Below are 9,778 nucleotides of genomic sequence, written 5' to 3' on the forward strand. Positions count from 1 at the left end.
GTAATGCTGGTGGTCAACAAAAGAGGTTTAAAGATTGTCTCAAAGCGGTGGGGTGCACACTTGGCTTTGGACGCATACCTAGTACTGTAATCTCAAAATCCAACATCCGGAGGGCAACCATTTCCCCTTCCCTAAAGAAGAGGGAAGTTCTCAAAGGCTTTCTAACAAAGTGGAATGATAGCTGCTGCTACCAGAAACAGCATCTGGCAATCATCAAATTATAAGCACAAGTAAACATAGCACCAGGCCACCTAAAAATCTGAAAGACTGCCAGCACTGAGGCAGGGAGAGGCCATTAGAAGGCAACATTTAGGATTGTAAGCCCCTTGGAGCAAGAACATGTCTTCTCTGTAAAGCACCATATACAGGCAGTGACCGTTTACGGCAACTGATATGTGCATGCGCACGTGCATCGCATCGAACCCAGAAGTGACCCAAAAATGTCACGTAAAGGGGCAGAACGGGGTGTTTGCAGGCTTTCTCAATGGTGCTTCAAATGAACATGATTTTACTTAAACATCTGATGCCTTGGAATGCTACCCCCACGTAAATTGGGAGTTGCCTATATGCTGATGGCATAACAACACAAATGTTTCTCAGCTACTAAGGCATGATCCCCTAAGGAGGTATACAAGAGAAGAAATGAGCAAGCTTCTCCCAACATGCACATTTCTCTCATGGGGTGAACCTTTTTAGATAGAAGGCAACATCTGTACACTGTTGTCATGAGTGTGTGCTTTCCCCTGTGGTTTAATTCTAGGCTGAAGATACACAGTCGGCAATGCTAATTCTTACACCTAGGGCCATTTTAATTAAAAGATGCCGTGTGTGTGTTTCCAAGAGAATTAAGTAGTCCCATATATTAAAATGTTTAATGGATCTAGGGATATTTGGATCCCCTAAATGACTGACCTCCCAGCTTAATTTTTTTTATTCATGTATTAAAATATTGCACGATATCATCAGTCATCAGAATATTACACGAATCTACAAGCTGCATCCAGTCTGGCCCATGAAACCACAATGTTGAAGAATCCTACATAAGGGGAGCCTCAATGTCTTAAGTTTTATACCAACAAGGAAGCAAATGATGCAGAATAAGGTAGGCATGTGTTTATTTGCTCAGAATTCACCCCAGACTTCATGTTTCAATACAGAAAAGCTGCAGTACACATCTTGAGTGAGAAACCTGTTGAACTGGAAAACCAATAATAATAAAAATGATTAAATTTCATGAGCAACAGGATGAAGGAAGGCCAAGAATCCAGATCTTGAACAAAGAAAGAGCATCAAACAAACGTTGTTTCTCAATAAGCATCTTAAACTGGATGGTGAATTTCAAGATGACATCTGAGTCTCTCCTCCATCTTTCATTGAATCATAGAACCGTGGAGTTGGAAGGGACCCTAGGGGTCATCTAGTCATCTTTGTAGGCAAACATGCCTTGACCTTTCTGCATCTCCATAAGTACCAGGTTCTGTGTGGAATGCCTCCTTCCTTGCAAGTGGATGAGCAGGTTGAGTACACTCAGAGAAGCAAAGGCAAGCCCAAGCTTACAAGCAATGCTATAATGCTGGGGAAAATATTCTGCCTTCTCAATTTGCCACTGAGCCAACACTACAATTAGTGGCGTTTCTTCATCATCTCTTGCATTTGTACTTGGAAAGCTGTTGCGAAGGTAATAAGGATGATGATGAAGATGATTAATATTATGACGCTCACTATCAGAGCAGCGATGTTCAGGCACTTGGAGGTCTTGCCATAGGTAGTTGCGCCTTCAGGATCTCCAACAACTTTGCGATCCCTTGACTGAAAGTGGCAGGTATGGGAGGGAGAGAAAAGAGAATTAAAAATTAAAAAGAACAATGAGAATTAACACTGAAAATACATTTGGATAGGCTTTGAATACCTAAAGCCCCTATAGACTTTTCATGGTTTTTTAAACACGGTGATTATACATGGTAGATTAAGATTCTGGCGTGGGATTCAACTAGGTATTGCGTAGCTGTTTTATCAGCAGCCATTTCCACTGAGTTCCTCCCTAGCAATGTGCACTCAATACTTCACACGCCTGAGCTCAGTAATTATTGCAGTCCTGTGCCAGTATTTGCAAATGGGAGGATGTTGGCTGGGTGTGATCTAGCAGCTCTGCTCTTTCATGTTACCTCTGTTTCTTGATTCAGTCTCCTCTGTTTAGAGAAGCACAGACCCACTTTCTCTCACATGCAACAGAAAACACCTGCAGCTGGTGGGGCACAATGTGTAAGTGTCTGTGGTCTACAGATGGGAATTTCCACCCCCCAAACCCTCCCACCCCAGAGCTACCAGCAAGTTTCATTTCTGTGCTGCACAGGGAGGAAAATAAATATTTCGTTTCTTCACCTCCCACAACTCATAACGGAAACCAGTGTTGGAGGGAGAGGAGGGGGTGCAGAGAAGAGAAGAGTAGCCCTTCCCCTTATTGTCACTGGTCCTGCCCAGGACCAGATCCAATCCTGTCAACAACCTCTATAACAGAAAATAGAGCCCCCAGAAACAAACAAAAAAAAGTTCCCCCACCCCTGGAATAGAGGAACTATAATTGTGGATTTGTTTGATATAGTTATTCCATCATTATTAGAAAACATTTTGAGAACAAACCGCTAATGCAATACATTACAACCTTGCCTTTTAAAAGAATTTGGCTCATTCTAAAAGCAAAGACTGGGGGCTTATCCACACTTACCTTTTGCCCCGCTTTTTCCAGGCACAGGTCCACATTCCCTGCAAAGCACCATGTCCTGAACTGCTCCTCCCTCCCTCCCTCCCTCCCTCCCCTTCTCTCTCTGTCTGTGGAGCAGCAGCAGCGGTGGGAGAGCGTGTGCCTGTGCCGCCACCCTCAGGCAGAGCCCCCAGGAGGCAGAGGCAGTGGAGAGGGGAGAGCTGTGCCGAGCTGCTTCTCTCTTGGCTGCAACACATTCTGCACTCCATAGCTCTTCAGCACCTACATGGAGGTATTATTCATGGGTTTCTTTTCCTGAGTAAGGTACTGCATTTTTGAAGTATCCCACCTTTCCACGTCTTTCCTGCCTTACTTTAAACCCCTTCTCACCTTGGAAATACACCTTTGAGGAGCAATTTTCCTCTTTTGGGTCCTTCCTCATAGAATTAATAGTATTGTAGAGTTGGAAGGGACCCGAGGGTCATCTAGTCCAACCCCCTGCAATGCAGGAATCTCAACGAAAGCATCCATGACAGATGGCCAGCCAACCTCTGCTTTAAAATCTCCAAGGGAGGAGAATTCAAAACCTCCAAAGGGAGTCTGTTCCACTGTCAAAGAGCTCTTACTGTCAGAACGTTTTTTTCTGATGTTTAGTTGGAATCTCCTTTCTTGTACTTTGAAGCCACTGGTTCGAGTCCTACTTTCCAGAGCAGGAGAAAACAAGCTTGCTCTATCTTCCATGTGACAGCCCTTAAGATATTTGAAGATGGCTATCATATCTCCTCTCAGTCTCCTCTTTTCCAGGCTAAACATACCCAGCTCCTTCAAGCGCTCCTCATAAGGCTTAGTTTCCAGACCCTTGATCATCTTGGTTGCCCTCCTCTGCACACGTTCCAGCTTGCCAACGTGCTTCTTAAATTGTGGTGCCCAGAACTGGGCACAGGACTCCAGGTGTGGTCTGACCGTAGCATAATGGAGTGGTACTTGATCTAGAGACTAGACTTCTGTTGATGCAGCCTAGAATCGCATTGCTTTTTTTTTGCTGCTGCACCATCATGTTGTTCACTCATGTTGCCAACTACTAAAACTCCTAGATCCTTTTAATATGTACTGCTGGTAAGCCAAGTGTCCCCCATCCTATATCTGTGCAGCTGGTTATTCCTACCTAAGCACAGAACCTTTTAAGGCTGAAAAGGACTAGTAGGACTTAAAAGAACAGAAGGAAAAATCCATTCCCATGGGCTCCAGTGTCACTTGCTGCAATTCAGGGATTTTTTAAACAGGGAATTTTGTGAAGCGCTTACCTAGACTTCAGAAGGTTTAAGATTGCAGCCCTCATCTGACCACACCACCCATAAGTGCCAACTCCCTATGGCTGAGTAGACCTCAGCTCTCCTGACAAAATTGGGATGGGACTCAGACACCCAACTTTAAGGGGCCATGCCTCGCTGCAGTGGGCCTCACTGCACCTACGACGAGCCCCATTGGGCTTTCCTGTGCCTGCGGTGGGCCACAAAAAGGCCTGAGAGGGTTTGTCACAGGTGCGAGGGGGGCAGCACCTATGACACCACCTAAATCCACCGTACTTGAGCAGTATTATGGCTGTCCACAGAAGCAGCATGCAAGTATGAGAGACTACATTCTCCCTTATTGCTCCAGTTATGCACTATTTGGGGATGGGGGTTGCCACTCTGTCTGTGGCTGAAGCAAGAGAAACAACATACACGATGAGGCATTACAGGTAAAGAGAAGAAGGTGTGGAGTCTGAGGTGATGGGAACTGAGCTCCTTCCTGCCCCTTGGGAAGCGGGAGAGAAGGGAAGGACAGTCAGAGCGGAGGGGGGAGAGGCGCGGCAAACTCTGTGACTGCCCCGGGCGGTAAAAGCCCTAGCTACGCCACTGGGGATGCCAGAATAAGGGTGCCAGAATATGGCCCAACCTCTCACTACATGGCCACTTATTATGCCTACAGTTTTCATGTGGAAAAGAGGGGCCACGAGGGCAGTTTGTTTTCACCCAACAATTTTGGCAAATATTAAGGACAACAAGAAGGACGAAATCACAACATGACATTTCTCAACATTCATCGTAAGCATGTGTTGTGCCATTCCCAGAAAGCCAGAGCCTATACAGAACCTCATGCTACCAAAATCTGACTGTTAGCTTCTCATGTGCCACAAAGCCCCTTTGTCCTTTTTGCTACAGTAGATTTATTACTATTGCTATTCTAGAATGTAACAAATGCACATGTTGTTGGACGTGCCAAGGACACTTTCTCTGGAAAATGGTGGAACCTTCATTACATTCACAAACACTGCAGAGAGTGAGAGACACAATTACTCGTATGCTGTGCTTTTAATTTTGTGATGTTCTTTTCTTTCTGTCTTAAAGCAATTATGCTACCAGTGTAAGGGAATTGCTGACATCATATTACAGTCTTAAGAACTAAAGTTGATGGTTTGTTCGTTTTTGCTGTTGGAAGATTTATGCTCAAACTGTGCTGTACAGAACATCAGATTCCAAACGGCTAGAAAATAACAGTAGTGAATATGCTCATATATTTAATACTTAATTATTAATAAAAGAAGAAGTGCCAAGCACATCCATTGTTTTAGAGCTCTGAGAGCAGCAAATGTCTGCTAATGAGTAGTAAACTTCAACCTGTGATTTTCCATCCTACAATTATCCAGTCCTCTTAATGAAACCATAGCTAGATGAGGTAACGGGAATTAAAACTTCCTTGGGAATGGGTGTGGTGGAAAATACTTTAAGAGTTAGCTTACGATCAACACATTTCGTGGGGGGGGGGAGCGAAGGTCATGCCTACATAAGAGCTTCATGGCAGGCAGAAATTCAACAGGTGATGCATTTCAGAAAACAGGTTGTTGTAGAGACGCTGCACCTGTTGAATTTCTACTTGTCTGGGCGGGGGGGGGGGCGGGACCTGATTAAGGTATAAAGCTGGCCAAGAAAGTGGCCAAAAGCGGCTAAAGAGGGAGGCAGAAGAAATAAAGAGGACTGCCCCAGCAAAGCAGGGGAGTGCTCCAGGCTAGGCGGAAGAGGGAGCAAGAAATAACTACAACCCAGCCACAACGGGGTGCAAGGAAGAAGTCAATAATACTGCAGGGAGGCAGCAGAGAAGAGAGGAAGGTCAAGCAGCCCTCGTGCGCTCCCTCACCTTGATGGAGAAGACGAGCGCGGCGAAGCCGAGGCAGCAGGCGTTCAGGAACGAGAAGCTGAACAGGGACCACAGCACGTAGTCCTTGGGTTGCGGGCCCGTGGCCGCTCTGGCGTAGGGGTACGGCGGCGCGTCCGACTCCTTGCCGTCGTGAGGCTGCATATGGATGGCGACGGGGTGGTGCGGAGCGGTCTGCATGGTGAGAGGTCCCCAGCGAGTGGCGACGGCGAGCGCAGGGCGCGCGGCTGGAATCTGCCCGGGGCTGGGCGCGGCTCTCGCGCTCTGATTGGGCAGGACGCGCACAGGGGCTGAATCTGGCCCCCAGACTCGCAGGAAACGAAAGGGAAGGAGCGCAGTGGGTGGGGGAGCGAATTCCTCGCAGTGGGAGGCGGCGCTGCCCCCGGGGGCTTCGCCAAGGCCCGCTTCGAAACCACTTTCTTCCAGCTGCAACAAGTTTCGCGCGGCAGAAACGGGGATCAAGGAGGGAACGGAGCCCGATTCCTTTTATTCAACGATCGGGTGGCGATGTGCACCCGTCGGTTTGGGATCCTGTACTATTGTACCCCCTCTCCAAACACCCTCTTCGCTTTTTCTTCTTGAGCTTAGTGCTGGCGTTGTATTCAGAGTCAAAACGAAATCTCTGTAGGTTTTCAACAAGTGTCATCCGCGCCACGTGAGACTTTAATATGCGGTGGCCAAAGGCTTGGGGAGCCCCTGGGGGTGGGCGGGAAAGCTTTTTGGGGAGAGGGGAGAGCCTGCTGTCTAAGCGGTGGACTCAGAATTAGGAGGCGAGCGGTGAACAAAACTCGGAAGTTGCTTTCTTCTCTCCTGCATTAGTGCTCTAACTCCGGGCGCTGTGGCTTTTCTCCCAAAGGTAAAATAGCCTCGTGATGGGAAGGGAAGGGAACGCCAGGCTGGCGAGAGAATCATGATGCTGCTTTGCGTTTTGATTCAGTAAGGTCAGATTTCGGCTGCCTAATTCCAGTATTCCTTTTATTCCCAGATTTCAAGTTTAGTGACGCTTGAATCCTTCCAAGAATGGTTGGGCACTGGGCAGTATTTGTCAATATATATATAATTTTTTTTTAAAAAAATTGTCCAGTGGCACACGAAAGCTTATACCAAGAACAAACTTTGTGGGTTTCTAAGGTGCCACTGGACTTTTTTAAAATTTATATATCGACTGCGTCAGACCAACACGGATACCTACCTGAATCTAGTATTTGTCAAGTTAGGTTTCCGCCTGGTCATTTAGTAGTATTTGCTTTTCCGCGCGGCATTTTTCAATTCCAGGATTGGTTTTAACATTAAACAAAAACATTGTTTACAGAGCCGTCCTTCTCTCCCCCATCAAAGACTGGTGAGCTGTCTTTACTATGGCTGCGTGCATACTATACTATATACCCTTCTTTCTTCCGTGATGTGTTTAATGAGGTTTAAACGTTTTAGGTAGTGCATATACGTATAACCATAAAGTAACAGCATAACGATGACGACGAAACAAAAGAAAGGTATGGGAGAGGGTAGACAGCATGTCAGAAAAAAACAGAGAGGAAGGAAGATCAGAGCATATCCTAACATACGTTATACAGATCATGGTCAGTTCTGTCGTGCGATTTCTGAGCAGACAAAAGTAATTATCGGCACAATTCCGTGTGTTGAAGGAAGATGAAGTGAGCTACTGGAGTGAGGCCATAAGTTCAATAAACTTGTACCATGTGGTGTAAATCTTGACTGCTTCTGGTCATTTCCTTTGTGCTTTCTATTTAAAAGCCAGGTTTTCCATTAACGCGATTTGCCAAAGTTTCTTATACCATAGATTCAGTAAATATTGAATATTGTTTCCAGTGTTCTGCTTTTACTTTTCTGTCTGCCACAATACAAATCATTATTAAATATTTAAAGAAAATAGTTTGTGAGGAATCATCAAAAATTAACAATGAAGACAGTTGGCTTGCGTTTTTTGATTAGTTATTTTTCCCATCACATTGAAAACTTCAGACCAAACGTTAAATGTTTCTTTACAAGACCACTGTATATGATAAAAAGTTCATTTTTCACCACAATTTCTTCCAACACATGATAAGCAAATTTGAGTTAATTCTATTTAACTTGGAAGGAGTAAAATACCAACGTAAAATGAGTTTTATAAAGCTATCTTTATAAGATAGGGAGAAGATAACATTCATGGACACTGAATCCTTTCAGGGGAGGAATTATTTGCTTCCAAGTACGTTTTCACACACTCTCAGACACAGGTTCCCCTATTCGTTGGGGGTTCTGATGTTGACCAATGTCTTCTTTGATTTTCCATCTAAGTTCTTCACGCTTTTCTTAATTTTGCAGCTTTTCTGTTTCCATGGCCAAGAATCTGTCGCAAACTACTTCCTTCCAAGGTCCATTTTCACAGATCTTGCCCTAAACTCTGACTAGACTCATGAGTGTAGCCAGAATTTAAATCGGGGGGCACAGAACCGAGCTATCTGTGATGCAGTTGGTCAGTTAGTTATGTGTTTTTCTTTACTTGATTTAAGGGTGGCAGTGCCAAAGTTGTTGAACGTTTTTTTGGGGGGGGGGGCACCAAAAATATACGCCACATCGGGCTACCTTAAAAAGTGCCAAAAACAGGACTTCCGGGTTAGCACGTTTGGCTAATGGCGGATTCCCTCCAAGCTCCGGAGGGAATCGGCTTCGCAGGATTAGGGTCTTGCCACTGCGGCGACGCGGGGACCCTTAGAAATCAGAGGCGCTGAAGCCTGTGAACCTGGTCACTCGGCGGGCACCATTTGCACCCCCCGACCTGCGAAGGAGCCTTTTTAAAGGCTTCGGAACGGGGGACGGGGTGAGCGGCGCGGTGCTGAGAGTCGACTGCTCCTCCTGCGGAGTGAAGCCGCATGCCATGGTCGGAGAGCGCTGACTTCTTCTTGTGAACAATTGGATTCTAAAAGTAATAACCCGTGAGTAGTATGGAAATTGGACTTGTAAAGGAACCTTTTTTTTTTTTTTTAATTTGGCATGATCGGGGAAGGTGCAAACAGGAAGTCTGCCTCCCCGTCTTGTAAATAATTTAAAGCAAGGACTAGTTAACTAAAGTCCAGAGAATTTCTTTTTCTTCATTGGCTAAAAGATATTAATTTCACGATTTGGCAGTATAAGCATAAATAATTCTATTGGAGGATAAGAGCTAATTTTGAGAGCTGAAGTGCCACCCCCCCGGACCCGGGAGTGATCCGTGAGAGAGCCTGTTGAGGAGATATAGAAGAGTTTGACAGCTGTCAAAATTAGCTGTCAAGAAGGAAAAAGAGAACTTTGTTTCTGCTGTCTCTGCTGGATATATTTGTTGCAATTTGGTTATATTTTGTTGAAAACAAGGAAGAACTGATACAAGCAAACTTGACTTTTGGATTTGAACTGGAAAGAATACTAAGTTACCAAAATCCCTCTAGAGAGGGATTTGGGACATTACAAGAATGGCTGGAGGAGGGAAAATTCAAGCTGGGTTGGACAGAGTTTTTGTTCTCTTGGGAAAGCTACAAGGCCAAATGGATGTTTTGGCTACAAATGTTGCAACTCTGAACTTAACAGTAAATAATATCATTGAATTTGATAAGGATTTGACTCAGGAAGCCCATGCAGCTGGACAAAAAGAGAAACTTGAGAGTTTTGAGAGTGTGGAGAAGGAGACATATGTTGTTTCTGAGGAAAAGGAAGGAGGAGCTGTAATTTTGCAGATGACAAAGGAGAGCCAGAGGCCTGACATGATGGTTACAAAGGAAAAAAAGAAATCGAGCCAGAGGCCTGACGTGATGGTTACAAAGGAAAATAAGTACTGGATGATGAAAATCTGGTTTGAATTGGAGATTGAAGAATGGAGAGATCTCCTAATGTGGAGATCTGAAG

General features: G+C 45.2%; 1 protein-coding gene across 1 annotated transcript; it reads right to left on the reverse strand.

Moving 5' to 3' along the window:
- Positions 1–1,098: 1,098 nt before the first annotated feature.
- On the reverse strand, positions 1,099–6,358 carry LOC310768761 (interferon-induced transmembrane protein 1-like). Its single transcript, XM_083627512.1, has 2 exons — positions 5,879–6,358; positions 1,099–1,809 (listed from the first exon to the last, which is right to left on the reverse strand). The coding sequence occupies exons 1-2, from the start codon at positions 6,074–6,076 to the stop codon at positions 1,624–1,626; spliced, it is 384 nt and encodes a 127-aa protein (XP_083483638.1). The 5' UTR covers positions 6,077–6,358; the 3' UTR covers positions 1,099–1,623.
- Positions 6,359–9,778: the final 3,420 nt, after the last annotated feature.

The sequence above is a fragment of the Podarcis filfolensis genome (assembly GCF_964270895.1).
Source record: "Podarcis filfolensis genome assembly, chromosome: 1".
Lineage (NCBI taxonomy): Eukaryota > Metazoa > Chordata > Lepidosauria > Squamata > Lacertidae > Podarcis > Podarcis filfolensis.